Raw genomic sequence first — 19,454 nt, 5'->3', positions numbered from 1 at the left:
ACGCTTCCTTGTGGTCAAAAACTTTCCGTTTCTTTCAGCCTAATGACGTCCACTGCTGGACAAAGACCTCCCCTAAGGATTTCCACAATGACCGGTCCTGAGCCGCCCGCATCGAGGCACCTCCCGCGATCTTCACCAGATCGTCGGTCCACTTAGTGGGAGGCCTGCCCACACTAGGTCTTCCAGCTCGGCAATACTTTATTATAACCAATTACATAATGAAATTTGAAATCTGTACCAAAACTTACATCCCATATGATCAACGGTGTCGGCACCGAACTGTCGATTTTGAAGGTCACTAGTTCGATTCCCGGGACTGTAACTTTATAAGTGGATAAGGTGCCTTGCCAAGTAGGTTATTGTTTTCTTACTTGCTCTACCGAATTAAATAACTTTATTGATGTCAAAGTGAAACGTTTGGAGCCGATATAGCAGACTGACAAGACTCAATCTGAAAAAGCAAAGCCCTACTTTACCCTACTTGGTGGGCCAAGTCGCTGAAAGACTAAGCCCTACCGGACTCGGAGCCACCACAAACTGATTATGTCACTTTGTTGACACACTGGGGAATCGAACCCCAGACCTGCAGATCACATGACCCCTTCTAACCACTGAACCAAAGCGTCTTGTCTTAAAATAAATGAGCCCATTACGCATCTAATCAAACGAGTAGGTACGCGTTTTTAATTAGTCCACATACATTACCTACCGTAAAACGTCTAATTGCTTTGAAATTAAAAGGGCGGAGGGTTGACCCGCTTCAGACTTGAAAGGGGTAGCGATTCTAAATGCTCACCTACTTACTCGTTATAATTGCAGAAATAAAAAAAAAGTCGGTTCGTGTTTGTAAAGATATTTTTTGCGTTGTGTTCCTTTTTAGATCATCGTCATCGTTCATCACTTGTGATCTTGATCTACATTTTATTTTAAATTAAGGCACATGGTAGCAATTCCGTCAATAATATTATTGTTTTAATATTAGGCTTGTGGAGCGTGTATGGATGTGTCGGGTTGAGTGTGAGGATGATGAGGTTAAATAATTATAGAGACGATTAAACACGGTCAATACCAAATACACACTGATTTATTGTTATAAGTAAATATCGTGCAAGGCCGTTTGACGANTTTTTTTTCGATGTACATACCCGTGTGGGGTATCAATGGAAAGGTCTTTTAAAATGATATAAAGTTTTCTAAAAAACATTTTTCTTAAAGTGAACGGTTTTTGAGATATCAGCTCTCAAAGTCGTAAAAAGTATGTCCCCCCCCCTCTATTTTTATAACTACGGGGTATAAAATTCTAAAAAAAATAGAGGTGATGCATGCTAATTAACTCTTTCAACGATTTTTGGTTTGATCAAAGTATCTCTTATAGGTTTTGAGATAGGGTGATTTAACTGTTGCTGCTACGGAACCCTTTGTGCGCGAGCCCGACTCGCACTTGGCCGGTTTTTTATCCTCATTTTACTTTGATGCCAGTGATGCCACACAATATGTATGTACCTACCATACTTTCATGAGCAATAAGGTGGGTAGACAAGTAATCAATGATTATATTTAGTAAGTAGTACCTACGTAGTAATGGAATCCTTTTGACGTAATAAAATCATCACAAACTGGGAATAAATGTGAAAATTGACTGTATGATAGACGACAGTATGTAGATCAATCTCAATCCTGTGACGTCTTCTGTAGTTAAAATTACGTACTATTTCGCAACAAAATTTGCAAGTACCTTCATAAATTATTATATCATAATTATTTATTTCACACAAAAGTCTATCGTAGGTAGTTTGAAAAACAACAGTCGTAGATATCGATTGCTAAGATCTCTATGTATAACGGGTAGTCATCATCACGATGAAGAGTTGAAAAAGCATTACAGACGACGGCACATCGTGCTACACTGAGGTAAGTAGGTATCTTCGTTCGTTGAAACGGCTGAAGCCGAATGACGTCCACTGCTGGACAAAGGCCTCTCCCAAAGATTTCCACAACTACCGGTCCTGTGCTGTTGGTAGGCCTTATCTTGTGTAATTGCAATATGTAGATGCGATTTTGCGACAAAAATGTGTAATGTGACGTACCTACTATTCAGTACTGATAATACTAGCATCTGTGCACACGGCTTCGTTTCCTTATATTCGATCGGTCATAAAAATCTTAAAATCTATATACAGTGTGAGTCACGTTAAAGTGTACATATGAAAATAGATGAAACTAGACCTATTTTTATCGACAAAAAAGAGGTCAAAAATTTTTTGAGATTTTTTTTAAATTTTTTATAGAATTTTTTTTCTTCCAATTTCTTATTGTAAAGAAAACGTAATAACTTTTAAACTAAGCGGTATATCCTGATAAAATAAAAACAATAATAATGCTAAATAACAGGCAATACTAAAAAAAATACATAAAATACACAAAAAAGGCCAACAAATAATAAAAAATGATAATTTTTGAAAAAAAAACTGCTTAAAAATTCCTGTTTTTTTGGTTATTTGATAAATTTCTCTAAAAAATGCCCCTATAACTGGTAGTTTTTATTACTTTGTATTATTCTCTATCGTATTACCTTCGTAAAACGAAAAATCGCATGTCTCTATCCCTATCACAACGTTTGCAATGATCGTTTGAACTAAGCCTCTCCGGGCGCGCCATTCAACGCTTCGTTAACAACAAAACTGAAAATGGCTCTAGATTTGTAATTTTGATAAAGACAAGTTAGATTTCAAATAAAAACAAAAGATTTCGAAGTAAAATAAGCATTTTAGTTAAAATTAAAATTGTCTCTACCTGTAGCGGAGAATAATGTTGTGGCAGGCCTTTGTTCAAAAACGGTCAATACCAAATACACACTGATTTATTGTTATAAGTAAATATCGTGCAAGGCCGTTTGACGACGTTTCGTTGACCTAGTTACGGTACGTTCAACCTAAGTGCCTACATAATTTCCCTCCTTTTGAAAAAAAATAAACAAGTATACACTATAAAAACAAATCAATAGATTCGTAATAAGCCTATATAAATTATACATTATTTAAAAAATGTTAAAGATAAAAAGAATGTTAAAGATTAATAATAATAAAAATACATAAGAAAAAAAAATGCCTATTTTACGTGTCTTGACGAGGATGACGCTACGATGCTGCGTTCTTCTCAAACTGCAGAGGTGGGTTGCGGTTGACGGCAGCATCTTGCGGGTAATGTTGGTGGTTGGACAGCGGCGTTGTTTGTGTGTTGTTCAAACTTGTCTTCGATCTTGTTGTCAATCTTGCCGAAGACTTTCTTGTAGAACTTCTTCTTGCAATTTTTGAACAGGAACCACGATAGCAGCAGGACGACGATGGTGAGGAGTACGCCCATGGTGATGTTGGTCATTGAGGCGCTGGCGTATGAACCTCCGGAGCCCCCGGCGTTTTGGGACACCACGATTTCTTCTTTCCAGTCTCTGGTTCCCCAGTTTCCCATGATAGCAATGGTGATGGTTTAAGATGACGACGGCGCGAGAGAAATTGATTTTAGGAAGGTGAGGTGTTGGTCGATAGGTGGTGTGATTGAATATGAGCGGTGATCTGGTGCTCGGTGGTATGCGCGTGCTTGCGTTTTGTTTAGGTTGCAAAACGAACCACAGGTCGTATGATTCTGCCTGACCGAGTTTTCAGCGGTGACGCGTTTCTGTCCGCCGATTTGATTTGACCTGGTTTTGCAGTCACTTCCGAATGTTTATTGTCACTTTTAGTGCAAGTTAATTGGTCATTCACCTCATCTTTGCATAAAATAAATGCAGGTTTTAATCTGTCCACTGTAACTATTGAGGTTTTGTTCGTCATTTGTATCTTATAATACTTGCTATGTTTCTCTAAAACTTTGTATGGGCCTTCGTATGGTGGTGTCAATGGTCTTTTTACAGCATCAGTTCGTACGAAAACATAATCACAGGAATCCATGTCGGGATGAATGTATGGTTTGTGCTTAGAGTGGTGATCACATTTGATTGGTGTCAGGTTTTCCATGGTTCTTTTTAAATCGTTGGTGTAGTTTTCTGGAGACTTGTCTTGCTTTTTCGGCTCGAAAAATACTCCTGGTATGCGGATATTGGTTCCATACAGCATTTGCGCTGGGCTGACGTTGTCACCTTCTCGAATCGCGGCTCTCAAGCCTAATAAAACGATTGGTAATTCTGTACTCCAATGTATCGTATTACCACGGGCTATGATGGCCGCTTTCATGGTTCTGTGCCATCTTTCTATCATGCCATTGGCTTGTGGGTGGTAACTTGTTGTCCTTATCTTCTTAATTCCTAACAGCTTGGTGAGAGAGATAAACAGGTCAGATTCAAACTGTCTTCCTTGATCTGACGTAATCACTGCGGGGCATCCGAAACGAGCAATCCAAGTGCTCACGAACGCTTTCGCCACGGTTTCCGCCGTGATCTCTGGAACGGGTACAGCTTCTGGCCATCTTGTCGCTCTGTCTATCATAGTGATGATGTATTTATTACTGTTTGACTCAGGAAGCGGGCCGACGATGTCTATGTGCACGTGATCTAAACGTGTTGTGGACGGAAATGTGCCTATAGGTGACGTGTTGTGACGCGATACTTTGCTTTTTTGACACGCCACACATGTCTTTGCCCATTGTCCAATGTCTGCGTTCATGTTTGGCCAAAAGTAATGTTTAGTGATGAGTTTTCTAGTTGATCTTACGCCTGGATGTGTTAAGTTGTGCATGGTGTCGAAGATGTCTTTACGTAGCTTCTTCGGCACGTACGGGCGAAGGTTTTCCGTGGAGTTATCACAATATATTTTTCTCTCATTTCCTAGTGTGATAGCTTTCAATTTGTTGTTGTTTTGGTTTATCAGCTGATGGAGTTCCGGTTCGGATTGCATGTCTGCTATCTCGTTCCAATCGACAGGTGAAGGACAGTCTATTTGTGCGATTCTTGATAATGCGTCAGCGACCGGGTTCTGGTTACCGGCTAGGTGTCGTATGTCCGTTGTAAATTGAGCGATGTATTGTAAATGACGTATTCGCCTGGGGTCGTTCAACTTTTTACTTGATGCGTTTGTTTTTGTTGTGAATGCGTGACATAATGGTTTGTGATCTGTATACACAATAAGTTCTCTTCCCTCGATGTATGGTTGGAAATGTGTCATTGCCATGTATACTGCCAGTAGCTCACGATCATACGTGCTGTATTTAGACTGAGTTTCGCTTAGGCTCTTGGAGAAAAATGATAGAGGTTTCCAGGTGTTATCTTCGTACTGTTGTAGGACCGCGCCGACGCATGTTTGTGAGGCGTCGGTCATCAAGGATAGTGGTGCTTCAGTTGATGGAGGTGTCAATGTAACGGCGTTAATTAGACTTTCCTTACACTGACTAAATGCTTCGATAGCTTCTGTTGTCCACTGAATTTTGGTGTTGTCCTTCTTCTTTGAGTTTTTGAGGTATTTGTTGAGGCATGCTTGGTATTTGGCCGCCATAGGTATGTTATTTCTATAGAAGTTTATCATACCTAGGAAACGTCGCAAGTCTTGTATGGTTTCGGGTTGTGGGTAGTTTTTGATGACTTCTACTTTCTCTGGCAATGGTTTTATTCCATCGGGCTTGATCGAGTATCCCAGAAACTCTATTTCCGATCGGCCAAATTCACATTTAGACTGATTGATGGTTATGCCGTTTTCATTCAATCTTTTGAGTACTTCATTTAGGTGGCGTCTGTGGTCAGTTTCTGATTTTGAAGCAATCAAAATATCATCTATATACGTGAAGATGAAATCTAGGCCGTAGAGCACGGAGTTAAGGAACCTGACGAACGTCTGACCAGCATTGCGTAGTCCAAATGGCATTCTAGGGAATTCGAATAGACCAAATGGGGTGATTACAGCTGTTTTCTCGATTTCTTGTACTGGGATCTGATTGTAAGCTCTCTGGATGTCTATTCGGGAATATATTACTGTTCCAGGCAGCAGATATGCGAAATCTGTCAATCGAGGTATTGGGTATCTGTCAGGAACGGTTATTGCATTTAATCTTCTGTAGTCGCCGCACAAACGCAAATCACCGTTTTTCTTCTTAACAACGTGAAGAGGGCTGGCCCAGGGACTCTTGGATGGTCTGCATAATCCTGCTTCCAACATGTGCTCTATTTCTTTCTTAACCCGCTGATATAGGTCTGTAGGTAACGGACGACATTTTGAATAAACGGGATGACCTTGGGTGATAATTTGATGTCTGACGTCGTGTTTGGGCTCGGAGAGGGCGTTCAGTGGTTTAGTAACGTTCGGGTACTTTTCCAATAAGTCAGCATACGGTTCAGCCAATTTTATTGTACGAAGTGTTGGTATGTTTGACTGAATGACTTTTCCTGGTGTCAAAAGTCCTGTTTTACCGTCGATGAGCTTTTTATTTCGTACGTCAACCAAAATGTTGTGGTGTTCTAGAAAATCTGCACCTAGAATCGGTTGCGTAATGTCTGCCACAACAAATGTCCATCGGTAAGGTCGTCTCATATTTAAATCTAGCGTCAGCGTTTTCTCGCCGTAGGTTTTTATTTCGGTTCCGTTCGCAGCGTATAATTTGTATGTCGAATTTTGTATGTTGCCTGTCCCACGTTTAGGCAGAACGGAGATATTGGCGCCGGTGTCTACCAGGAAGCGAAACCCACTTTTTCGGTCGGTTATGCATAGGCGGTTAGACGGGAGTATAGCGCTGACGACCGCCTCTGTCAACGCTGATTCTAGTTTTCCGACGGCTTTTTCCAGTTGCATGGCTTGACACAATTTCGTGCTCGATTTCTATAGCGCAGGTGATACTTGCATAACCATTTCGGGTTGTCTGGTGTTATTCTCGAGCGAGATTGTGATCTCGAACGACTTCGATCTCTGTAGTTGGAGCGGTTGCTGTTATTGTCACTGACTTGAGCTCGTAGGGCAGCTACTTCTAAAGACAGCTTATTCATTTGCGCCAGCAGCTCTATCATAACCGAAGGTTGGCTGGTGGATACTTCACATATGTCGCCTCTGCTATTTTCCACGATTTTATCAGCAATTCCAGCGAGGTTATCGAATTGTTGATCTTGACTGACGGTAAGGACAGCGCGAACGTGAGGTGGAAGTCTTGAAGTCCATAAGTTAAGCAGCGTTTTATCGGGAACATTTGTATTTTTGGCGAGCTCTTTCATACGGCGTAGTAGTTGAGATGGTTTTTGATCGCCTAACTCCATTTCACTCACTAGTTTTTGAAACTGCCGTTCTTCTGACTCTTCATATACCGATAGAAGTCTATTCTTTAAGGTGTTGTATTTGTCAGTGGTTGGGGGTGAGATCAGAATGTCCGAAATTTGGCGTATAGCGTCCTTGTCGAGTTTAGATACGACCAGGCTATATTTCGCATCATCCCCTTGCTTTTGTGGAGCCATCACTGTCTCGAATTGCGCGAACCAAACTCTCGGCATCTCAGTCCAAAATTCTGGTATTTTTGATGATACTGTGATGGTTGCTAACTCACTGCTTGAAGGAGTAGTACCGACACTGGTTCCGGGAGAAATTCCACAGCCGAACATGACCGTGCCGTCGCAGTTGTTTCCCAGACTCATTGTTTCAGTGACTATGTGCCTTTTGAAAATTCTATGGCGATTCCGCTTGTGGAGACCAATAGAATTGTGCAGTGCAGTCACCGATTAATGAGTAGGACTTCAGTCGGGGTCACCAATGTGGAGCGTGTATGGATGTGTCGGGTTGAGTGTGAGGATGATGAGGTTAAATAATTATAGAGACAATTAAACACGGTCAATACCAAATACACACTGATTTATTGTTATAAGTAAATATCGTGCAAGGCCGTTTGACGACGTTTCGTTGACCTAGTTACGGTACGTTCAACCTAAGTGCCTACAGGAATATCTAATCATGTGATATTCCAAGTCTAAGATTTATTTATTCTACAAAAATGATTCTTTCAGCAATGTTTCTATTTTTGAGTTGCCTATCATTAAAACACCAAAATGTCTATTAATCATCATGCCTATTAAGTAATGTTTATCATTAAAAATCTAGTAAAAAAATTATTTATACAAATATCGGAGTCCAAAAACCGGCTCGGATTACTGACTCATGATAATTAGTAAATGGTGCTTTTAAAAATACCACGAGCCAATATTGTTATTCAGTTTTCAATATTTTGGGACTAACAAATATGCAGAAAACAAAACCAAGGAAGCTTCATTGTTCTATTTGAATATTGTAAAGCTACCTGGGTATGGCCTAAGCCGATAGTAAAGTAAATGCAGCTTTATTTTAACAAAAGAAAACAATAGCCGAAACAATAAAAATGCATAGTCATGGTACCAGTTAAATGTTAAATAAAGATACAAATTTTAATACCACGTAGCAGGAAAAATGGCGTGTTTTGCCATATCCAGCAATTGATGATAATGGCCATAGATATACAGTGTGAGTCACGTTAAAGTGTACATATGAAAATAGATGAAACTAGACCTATTTTTATCGACAAAAAAGAGGTCAAAAATTTTTTGCGATTTTTTTTAAATTTTGTTTAGAATTTTTTTCTTCCAATTACTTATTGTAAAGAAAACGTAATAACTTTTAAACTAAGCGGTATATCCTGATAAAATAAAAACAGTAATAATGCTAAATAACAGGCGATACTAAAAAAATACATAAAATACACAAAAAAGGCCAAAAAATAATAAAAAATGATAATTTTTGAAAAAAATCTGCTTTTAAATTCGTGTTTTTTTGGTTATTTGATAAATTTATCCAAAAAATGCCCCTTTAACCGATGGTTTTTATTACTTTGTATTATTCTCTATCGTATTACTTTCGTAAAACCAAAAATCGCATGTCTCTATACCTATCACAACGTTTGCAATGATCGTTTGAACTAAGCCTCTCCGGGCGCGCCATTCAACGCTTCGTTAACAACGAAACTGAAAATGGCTCTAGATTTGTAATTTTGATAAAAACAAGTTAGATTTCAAATAAAAACAAAAGATTTCGAAGTAAAATAAGCATTTTAGTTAAAATTAAAATTGTCTCTACCTGTAGCGGAGAATAATGTTGTGGCAGGCCTTTGTTCAAACGATCATAGTAAAATGTTGTGATAGAGATAGAGACATGCGATTTTTGGTTTAACAAAGATAATACGATAAAGAATAATACAAAGTAATAAAAACCACCTGTTATAGGGGCATTTTTTGGAGAAATTTATCAAATAACCAAAAAAACGCGAATTTAAAAGCAGATTTTTTTCAAAAAGTATCATTTTTTATTCTTTGTTGGCATTTTTTGTGTATTTTATGTATTTTTTTAGTATCGCCTGTTATTTAGCATTATTACTGTTTTTATTTTATCAGGATATACCGCTTAGTTTAAATATTGTGTATATATGTTCTATAAAAAATTAAAAAAAAACTCAAAAAATTTTAGACCTCTTTTTTGTCGATAAAAATAGCTCTAGTTTCATCTATTTTCATATGTGTCTATGTCTTTGTACTGCGGTAGTCGCTTAGAAACCGTAATCATCGAATATCGAAGATTTGCGTAGCCTTTTGTACCTACTCGTTAATTGATCAATAATTCACGTAACGTATGACACGCGACGACGGCCTGTGGCCTAATTCACGTATTTTGACACAGTTAAAATCTCGTTGACGTTTAGAAGTCGTCCTATTGAAAAACAGTTCTAAATCCGTATTCACAAGGGCCATTTCGATAGAACGATTACCCGATAGGATCGCAACTCAGCGATTTGTTGTCGTTGAAGTTTTGTTACGGGAATAAGGTTACATGCCATTATTATGCAACGACTAAATTATATTTTTGCATCAGGTCGCGTCGAGTTGTCGCGTTTGTCGTTCGCTTATGACAACAGGTTAGGCTGGTTTTAGAATCTCGGTGACGTATGTTGAATGTCGTATGGAAAATTTGTAGCGTTTTAATTATTTATTTATTGTCTCATAAAAGTTACATCAATTTTTCTAATAATCTGCCAAACTGCTGAACAGTTTGTCGGCAGTTGTACTTTGGGCCTCATAGTTACAGGCGTAAGGAACATAGTTGTGTACCGGTGAGCGCCATGACGTCGTGCGCTTGGTCGCGCACGTCGCGATCAGCGAACGTTATAATTACATGCATATTGATCTGTCAGCGCTATCAATCAGCGAGCGCTCAGTGCGATTCTAAAATCCACTTTAGAGACCACAATCATCGGGTATTGAAGATGTATACTTTGGGCCTTATGGTTATAGTCGTAAGCACAGAATAATAATAAGTACTACGTACAGAAGGTATTTAAAAAAATGCATGCTCAATGTCGTTAACAATATGGTGTAATTTAGCTTGTCTCAAGAGTCGGGCACCATTTTGCTGACAAACGTCAGTGATCGGTACTGCGCCGAAGCCATAAGGCTGACTTCGGTAAAATGATGTGTGACGTGAGGTGCCAAACTGCGGAAAATGGCGGAGGAAATACATCAATAACCATGAATTATATTTTGTGTTTCTATTATTATTCAGGCAGTTAAAAAATATTACACAGTATTAATTACACAGAATACACGTGCGTGCGTCAATACTCGCTCGTGATTGTCCTGTCGATGAGGTATCTCAGGATGGGTAATCGCGCGTGTTTTGTTTTCGATGCAAACTCATGGAGATGAACAGGCCTGGCGTAAGGAACATAGTAGCGTACCGGTGAGCGCCATGACGTCATGCGCCTGGTCGCGCACGTCGGCGCGGCGCCGCTCCACCACGAACTCGCAGCGGCGCCGCTGCAGCGCTAACGCGCGCGCCTCCAGCGCTTCCAGCTCTGGCATCTGGAAGGAAATACATTTCATTTGGGCTAGATTGGACCTTATTTCTGCTACGAGAAGGTCCTTTATCTCACGTCTGTTGCGAAACTCATCGCACGCATCTAGGGGGAAAGCATTCATTCATTCTTATACTAGACTTTATTTCTGTTTCGAGAACTCGACAAGGCTTTTATCTGTTGCGAAACTCATCGCACTACTGCATCTGGGATAATGTCATTCATTTACCTTACACAGTTACACTAGACTGAACCTTATTTCTGTTTCGAGAAGACTCTTTATCGCAACACATATCGTGCGAATCGCACATCTAAAATTGAGAAACTCATCGCACAAAATAGGACATAATATCATAGCCCAGAAAGAGCTAAGCTTGAGGTGACCTATGACCGCTTTTACACGTCTATGCAGCGTCTAGCTGACAACAGCGCGTGAGTGCGATTCGCGCGTGAATGTCGCGTGTACGAGCTTCTCGCGGCACTTTTCGCACTTAAACAAATTCATATTAAGAGGCTTCACATCCTGCGAAGAACATAACTTTTCATCCAGGCATTCAATAAGATCAGTTAGGTAGCCTCTAGCCGCCTGCGCACGCCTATAAGCCGCATCCAGCTGCCCGCAGCGCGCACCGCGCGATTCACGCGTGCGTATCGCATGTACAAGCCTCTTGCGGCACTCGTCACACTTCAATAACTCGAGAAAAAACTTTCAAATAATGCAGAGCCTACCTTTTCATCCAGGCACTCAATAAGGTCTGTAAGGTAGCCTCTAGCTGCCTGCGCACGCCTATAAGCCGCATCCAGCTGTCCGCAGCGTGCACCGCGCGATTCACGCGTGCGTATCGCGTGAACAAGCCTATCGCGGCACTCGTCACGTTTCAATAACTCGAGAAAAAACTTTCAAATAATGCAGAGCCTACCTTTTCATCCAGGCATTCAATAAGGTCAGTAAGGTAGCCTCGAGCCGCCTGTGCACGCCTATAAGCCGCATCCAGCTGCCCGCAGCGTGCACCGCGCGATTCACGTGTGCGTATCGCGTGAACAAGCCTATCGCGGCACTCGTCACGCTTCGCAGCCGTGCGCGAGCGGTCCGTTTGAAGCTCTTGGAGCCTAGAAACACATACAGTCAATTAAGATATTAGAAATAATACATAACTTTATGCATCTTCATTGACGTTAAACGCGGTTACATTTTATGATTTTACATTCTGTAATACTTCCCACAAATTACAGACTTTTAGTCGGCCGAGAGTTTAGTAGGCTTCTTGTTTTTGTCCTCATACACATTCATACATGTTCAGATTAATTAACAGACCGGCTAAGTTATCGGTCAACAAAAAGTATGGTAGTCTGCGTGGTGTTTTAGGGGCTTTCACAGCCTGAGTACAGTTTAAGTTCTCAGGCTACAGTCAACAAAAATAACACAGTAAACTAAAATAATTAACTTTATTTTTATTGATGCAATGTATTGCATTGTATAAATTTAACCGTGTGTAAATTTATTTAATAGAGGCCGTGGACCTAATGCCTGTAGTAAGAAGTAACACGCAATATTTAATTCTAGAAGCTTAAAGTTTATTTTACCTCCAGACAAATAGTCTTAAATAAATCAATAAATAATAATTAAATAAGACAACTTTAAAATCGCAGCATAAATAGCGATGCTAAACTAATACATGAACTACATTACCAAATAAACGCAAACGAAACTGTAATAAACTGGTTTATTTGTAATTAATTTAATTAGCCACCCATCGTTTTCATTTGATAAGTGATGAATAAACACCTTATTTCTTAAACTAATCCATGTGATGATTCCAGAAAATACCACGACTTTTCAAAGTAGGTAATATTACCATGCTTAAGCTTTTGTTTATTGAAATACCGCTGGCAACAAAAGTATAAAAACAAATTAAACTTCATCCACCTTCGAGATAAGGTTCAATATCGTATGAGTTTTGTGTGAGCGTTTAAACCATAATCCTAGTGACCTTTCTCAGGTAGAGGGGCTAGAAAGGGAGGGGGTATGCCCATGTGAAGGGACCGGCCGTCGTACCGTCTAGCAGAGGGCCAGTGCGCATCTACACTTCATCGCGATCAGTTGTGCTCAAGCTCCCGTGCTTACCAACCGAGTCTCGCCTTCAAGAACAGTGAACCAGTGACTGTGTTAGTTTAACTTAAGTTTGTGAGTGAATACCGATCGAAATGCTCTCCGTCACCGCCCGCCACTACTTGGAACAAGCGCGCCAGCATGCCAACAGGCAGAACCCAAGGTTAGCGTTTGAATATTATATAAAGGCTGTCAATTTGGACCCAGAATTGAGACATGGCATCGAAAACGAATACCGGGAACAGTTGACCAAATATAATGAGATATTGGCCAAGGTGCCGGGCAAAAGGACACAGATGTACATCAATTATGTCGTCTCGATGCGTATGTACCCCGGCAACATAAATATACTGTACGCCATTGGCCAACATCTAATGAAAAATTCAAAACCCCTTGAAGCGCTTTGCCACTTTGAGAAAATTATCCAAATCGACTCTAATTTAGTAATGATGGAAAGAAACTTGGACTCGGCAAAGAAACATGTTTTCGAGGCCGAAAACTTTCGATTCTTGAATGATAAGAAACGGAAAGAAGCGTACGAGAGGACTATAAACATAATCAACAGAAAAAATAACAATTCAAGAGCGGACATAACGTCGACTTATGTTCAAAGAAATAAATCAAAGTCGATACCCCACCGCAGCTACGTAGGCAGAAGCAACATCCACGACGTGTTAACGACAAACAAGGACACCGGGCAGCTGGAGTTGCCCGATATAGTAAAGGGTAAAACGATGCTGGTAATGAACAAGTTCGGCCCTGGACTCTTCGGCAACGAGTTGTTGCCTGCACTCAAAACGATCTGGGAGTGCAGGCACTTTCAAGACGGCAGGGTGACTCCGAGCAGCGCCGAGTTCTTCGTCGTGGGGGCCAAGTGCGACCGCCTCATCGCCAGGCATCAGCTGGGCGCCGCCGCCAAGCACATCCTGGGAGTCACCCCGGGCCCGGTGCACGCGGACCGGGCCGAATCCTTCCACGGCCAGGACGTCGCGACGTTCGACGACGTGGAATACGTTACGGAGGCGGGGAGCGCCTTCAAAATAGACTTCAACAATTACGGCGACATAATGTCGAAATATCGCGGCGTCGAGGCGTACACCGCACGTTTAAAAGGGAAGGACGAGGACGCCGAAATGAACGTGCTCGTCGGCTATTTCAATTTGCACATGGCCGAGGGCGTGACTCTCACCACCGACCCGCGATCGCCCGACCGCTCGGACGCCTGGCCCCAGGCGATTTTTTTCGATTTCATACCTCGACCGATCAAACGGGACGACGAGGTGTGCGTCGAACTTCAATCGAAGGGAGGCATGCTGGCGCTGGCCTCCGACACGGATCAAATCGCTCGGCTGGGGCCGGCCACGGTGGCGTTCCTGAACGACACAGCCTACGTGGAGGCGCTACGCAGCGGCGCGGGCTTCGCGGCGCAGTACCTGTCACAGGTGCGCGACGTACTCAAAGCCGACATCGCCGACCTGTGCCCGTTCCCCGTGTTCGGGCTCTTCATGCTGAAGCGCGGCGCGCGCTCGCTCACGTGCTTCGCGCAGACGCCCCACGACCGGCGGTTCATCGAGCGAGTTTTCAAGGAGCACGGCATCGAGAAGGACAGATTCACGGTGCTTGCTCCGAACCTGCTCGACGTGTTCGGGGATAAGAAATTCAGCGCGGTGGTGTACAACGGGCTGCGACAGAGCGGCGAGATCGACTCGACGATTTGCAGGATAATGTACCACCTGCGGGTCGCGCACCTCGAGGAAGACGGGCTGGCGCTGCCGGCGCGGGTGAAACTGATTGCGCAGCTGATCAGCAGCGAGAAGTTGGACTCGCTGACGAAGGTGTGTGACGAGGGGCCGGTGGCGCGCGCTCTTAACCCGTTCCAGGCGTCGCAGGTGTTTAACCTCGACCCGACGCGACTGGAATACGAGGCGCTGTCCGACCCGGAGACGATGGCGGACTGCGTGCACCACATGGGCCCGGCCACGGTACGGGTTGAGGTGACGCGCGACGGCGAGTGCGGAGCGATCCTGTGCTGGTACGAGATCCATCTGCTGGACGGCACGGAGCCGTTGCCGACCAACCGGCGCGGCAGCTTCGTGGACTCGCTGGCGTTCCTGCTCAAAGACCCCGTAGAGTTGCACCGAGGCGATACTGTGACGTTGGTCCGCTGCGTCGATATGGACGGTTCCTTTAAGTTGGCCCTCGACGTAGACGTTTTGTAATCGGCACGGAGTCGTTCCCGACCAACCGGCGCGGCAGCTTCGTGGACTCGCTGGCGTTCCTGCTCAAAGACCCGGTGGAGTTGCACCGAGGCGATACTGTGACGTTGGTCCGCTGCGTCGACATGGACGGATCGTTCAAGTTGGCCCTCGACGTAGACGTTTTGTAATTCGGTAAATTCAATTAAAAGTGCTAGTTCGGTAATGTAAATCCCTATGTTTTCGCTATTACTTACATATCTATTTTTTTTTGTTTTGTTACTTTAGATTTTTGATTTATCATCATGTATAGCGTGATCGTCGTTATTATGCTATTTTTGTCTTTGATTTTCATTTATAAGCGCAATTTTAAGCCCAAGATATAAAATACTTTCGGTAATTTTTTGTTATGTTTTCGCTTTTAGTTAGTACCTATAAGTAATTTAGTTTTCCAAAAATAAGTATGTGCAATGGAAATAATTTAATACAAATAAATTGACATAATTGTGAACGCTAAGTTGCGTCACGTAGTCGATAATTCGCAATAACATTCAGTCAAAGCATATTTCTTGTTGTGTATCAACATCATAATTAATTATTGATTATTATTATTGTCTCAAATGAATTTCATTTAATTTAATACGTAATTTTAAGTTTAAAATATGTTTTAACATGTTACTTATAAGAATATGAAGATGGTCAATTTTTCTATACTTAATTTTAATGGACAAATCAGAGAGAGAGAGAGGTATCGTTTTGTCAGAAAATAAAATGTAATACCTAATTATGATTAGTTTTGTCCAATTACTTATTATTTTGATTACGTTTTAATTTGTGTATTTTAATAATTAAATGTGTGTGTTTTAAAACTTTCCCTTTTTTTATTTATTATTTCTCTGACCTTTATCATTTAGAATAAAAAATATTCTGATCTTTAAAAGTGAATTGAGTTGGCAAATCTATTTTAGCAATAACAACTGTGAAAACAGATCAAATTATAACAGAGCACTAAATTAATTGCAGTATTCAAATACTAGCCTAGCTATTATGAGCTTAAAATATTATTTGCAATTTCATTAACGCTTTAAACGACACGTCAAACATCTCTATGAGCTAGTGCTGCACTCTTGTGGCAGAACAACACAGTAATTGGTCCTATTGCTCTAATAAAATTATTATAATATAGGGTCTTTAACAATTAACATACGGGTTCAATCGAATGGTATGATATGATGTACCATCGGCAAATGTCATGTCGTCTCGTTCTATCGCAAAGAATCACCATTTGATGAGAGCGAGAGCAAAAACGGAAATGGATAGTTAACTGTGGCCGTGTGTACATCTCTCTCTTCGTAACAACAAAATTGCCTTGAATATACACGGAGGTTTAATCGATAGGTATGGTATTGCGTTGATCCGGTGACACATGAACACCCTGTATAACTTGACACTGGCTGGAAAATGGTAAAATAGGACTGGAATCTAAAGCGTCATTCAAATCGACCTCGACGCGACGTGTATTGCCAACATCATCAAAAAAGAAGAAGAATGGTAAAATAAAATAAAAAAAGTCTTACCTCTCTGTAAGCGCGGCCAATAATTGCGGCGCGGTAGCGGGCGGAGCGGCGGCACGCAGCGGGCGCAAGTGCGGCGCTTGCGGTGGCGGTGGCGGTGGCGGCGCCAGCGTGAACGGGTTAAGCTCCGCTAGCGTGTCTCCTGGAATAACGGTCCACTCAATGGAAACTGGGATATAGTATTTGCTCACTAGTTGGCGCTACTGGCGAGTAACAGATGACAGGATTATACTCAAAACCTCTAAGGCTTGATTTCCTCCTACGCTGACGTCGGTCGCGTACATCGGTCGAGCGTACGAATAAACACAATGTTCTATGAAGCACCGCACTGCAACGCCGTCGTCAGCGGCAGATGATTACATAGAACTAGTGTGTAATCGTGCGCGCCGCTGACGTCGGTCACCGATGTCAGCCTAAAAGGAAATCAAGCCTAAAAAATAATGTCATCATCATCTAACATAGTAAGTATGTAATCGACCTCTGTATGCTTTTATATTAACAGCTTAATTAAACTGTACAGAGTGGTGCCACCCTAGTGAATGCACTGAACTGCAAGCGAGTGGCAGGACCTTATTTTCAATGACGTCAGCTGGCAGGGGTAAATATGTTTGTCTTCATCAGGTAGTTGATCGAATTATTTTATTCTATTCTGTAACGTTGCAATTTTTGCTGTTTTTTCACAAATTAATATTTCTTCTCGATATTTGGATTTAGGATACCACTAGCGACATCTATTGGCGTGATTTAGAATTAATTTGCAATAGATGGCGCTTTTTGCTCAGTTAATTGAAATATACTTTGATGAAACATTTCCTAGTGTTTTTATATTGATTATTCTATTTTTCAAATAGAATATTTTCAGTGTTCTGGAAATTGTTTTCATCATGGTTTTATTAGTACAGTATTTACTTTTTCAAACGGCGAAACGAAACGTATCGCGATGTCTATGACAGAGCGGCTGTCAGTGGAGCTGTCAAATCACTTAGGAATTTGTCGATCGTGCGCAACCGCAATTTGATTATTTTCGGGAATGTAATTCCTTTTATTTCAAATCGGGTGGTGCAAAATGCATCCACGATAATTTCTTGATGAATAAATAAAAATAACACACATGAGGTAAGTTCCCGTCGGAGAATTTATTTATTTTTCGTGATTGATATTTTTCGTATTCCAGTACGTGGTTATTTCATGTGATCGTTTCTTTCAGAGATTCCCTAAATCCTATTCGGATGAGCCGTGGAGGACGCTGCTTGTAACCTAAAAGTGTGCGAGACCCGTTGGACCCCGGAAGAAGAGAGGAACGTTCAGGGTAACGGCTTATAACCGCATGGCTTCCAAGGTACCCACTTTTCCATCCTTCAAGTAGGAGTCTTTCCGACCTGACATCGCGCAGTTATCTTAACTAGTAGAGTCTTTTAATATTTAGGCTGAGTTTTAAGAAACTTGCAGTGGCGCCCATCTTTTGATGTTTATTGTTGCCACATTTTTTTTATGAAGTTTATGGGTGGAAAGCCAATAATAGAAGCAACATTGTGTGCTGACTATCCGCTCATACACTTCTATTTTATTGTTTAATAATTGTTATTAGGGAATCTCTCATGTGTGTGCTGTTGTTTGTCTTGTTTTTTTTGTAATTTATTTTATTTGTGATGCCCACATAATTATTGTTAGGTTGTCCACTTTTTACATATTATTATGTTAACCATTATAACAGAGCGTAATACTCTATACGAGGTTAGTTTACATGATGTTAGGTTACATATTTTTTGTGTTGCAACTCTTATTTTGTTTATTATGTTGGGACAAGTAACATTTTTTTTGTTAGGTTATATTTATTTTATACCTACACTGCTTTTGGGCTTTATAGCTTATAACTTTTAGTTACTTACTTTAATTATTTTGTTTTTTCGTACAAGACAAACACAGTTTTAGTTTTAATTTTAGTGTTTATTTATTAGTAATAATAAGTAATTACATATTGTATTTTAAAGTACCTACCCGGATATTTTGTTAAATAATGCTAACTAAAATCTTTAAAATTGTTTATGTACTAAGGTAACAAATTGCTTTTGTGTCACTATGGACATATAACTTTTATTTCATGTTACCTAGTACACATTATTTTGTATTACATAATGTTAGCATAATATTATAACCTTTTTTGAAATTAATTAATTTAATTTGGCAAAATTTTTATAACTTAAGGCAGATATTCCTATTAGTTATTTAGGCATTATACTGCAGTGTATTATAAGGTTTGGTACATAATGTTATTACTGGTTAGTGAGTTGTTTGTGGGTACACTTACTAACTTGTTGATTTTTATACGGGAATAACTTAATTGATTATTTTTTGATTTTGATAACAATTAAAAGTTATTAATTCTTGTAAAGTGCCATTCTTATTGTATAACTTTTGTGTAGTTTAATTATTAATGATAATAATTTTCATATAACTTTTGGAAAATATTTTTGCCAGTTTTTTTTTTTTCAAAAATAATTTTATTAGGCTACCTTCTTTAAGGAAGTTTTTTTTTTTTTTAATTATACCAAGGTTCTTAGTCGTAGGACTTAGGATTTTTTTTTCTGGGTAGGTAGGTACTTTGCTTTGGTAACTAACTTGAGTTTAGTTTTTAGATTATTATTTTTTTTGACACAATCGTATTGTGTAATGTTTTTCTGTTGGGAATTTATTTAACGGTAGATGCTTTTAGCAAAAATTTTTTTTTTTGACACAATCGAGTTG

At 40.5% G+C, this 19,454-nt stretch overlaps 3 protein-coding genes across 3 annotated transcripts; 1 reads left to right on the top strand and 2 right to left on the bottom strand.

Moving 5' to 3' along the window:
* Nucleotides 1–6,739: 6,739 nt before the first annotated feature.
* Nucleotides 6,740–7,597, bottom strand: LOC114360067 (uncharacterized). The gene has a single exon (XM_028314622.1). The coding sequence runs from the start codon at nt 7,595–7,597 to the stop codon at nt 6,740–6,742; it is 858 nt and encodes a 285-aa protein (XP_028170423.1).
* A 3,022-nt stretch (nt 7,598–10,619) lies between these two features.
* Nucleotides 10,620–16,909, bottom strand: LOC114360065 (PAX3- and PAX7-binding protein 1-like; the record flags this gene model as incomplete). The annotated part of the gene is made up of 3 exons (XM_028314619.1): nt 10,620–10,837; nt 11,751–11,940; nt 16,713–16,909. Coding segments are annotated over 3 exons (555 nt in total), but the record flags the coding sequence as incomplete, so codon positions are not given.
* Nucleotides 12,871–15,370, top strand: LOC114360068 (uncharacterized). The gene has a single exon (XM_028314623.1). It carries the CDS (start codon nt 13,036–13,038, stop codon nt 15,157–15,159), a length of 2,124 nt encoding a protein of 707 aa, XP_028170424.1. The 5' UTR covers nt 12,871–13,035; the 3' UTR covers nt 15,160–15,370.
* Nucleotides 16,910–19,454: the final 2,545 nt, after the last annotated feature.

The sequence above is a fragment of the Ostrinia furnacalis genome, unplaced genomic scaffold (genome assembly GCF_004193835.3).
Source record: "Ostrinia furnacalis isolate ACB-3 unplaced genomic scaffold, ASM419383v2 OfSCF4829, whole genome shotgun sequence".
NCBI lineage: Eukaryota > Metazoa > Arthropoda > Insecta > Lepidoptera > Crambidae > Ostrinia > Ostrinia furnacalis.
Note: the sequence above shows the minus strand (reverse complement) of the source record. Positions and strands in the feature narration are given on the sequence as shown.

Excerpts from the sequence above, each read along its gene's own strand:
- LOC114360068 (XM_028314623.1), top strand. The coding sequence starts at position 13,036 with ATGCTCTCCGTCACCGCCCGCCACTACTTGGAACAAGCGCGCCAGCAT.
- LOC114360067 (XM_028314622.1), bottom strand. The coding sequence starts at position 7,597 with ATGAGTCTGGGAAACAACTGCGACGGCACGGTCATGTTCGGCTGTGGA.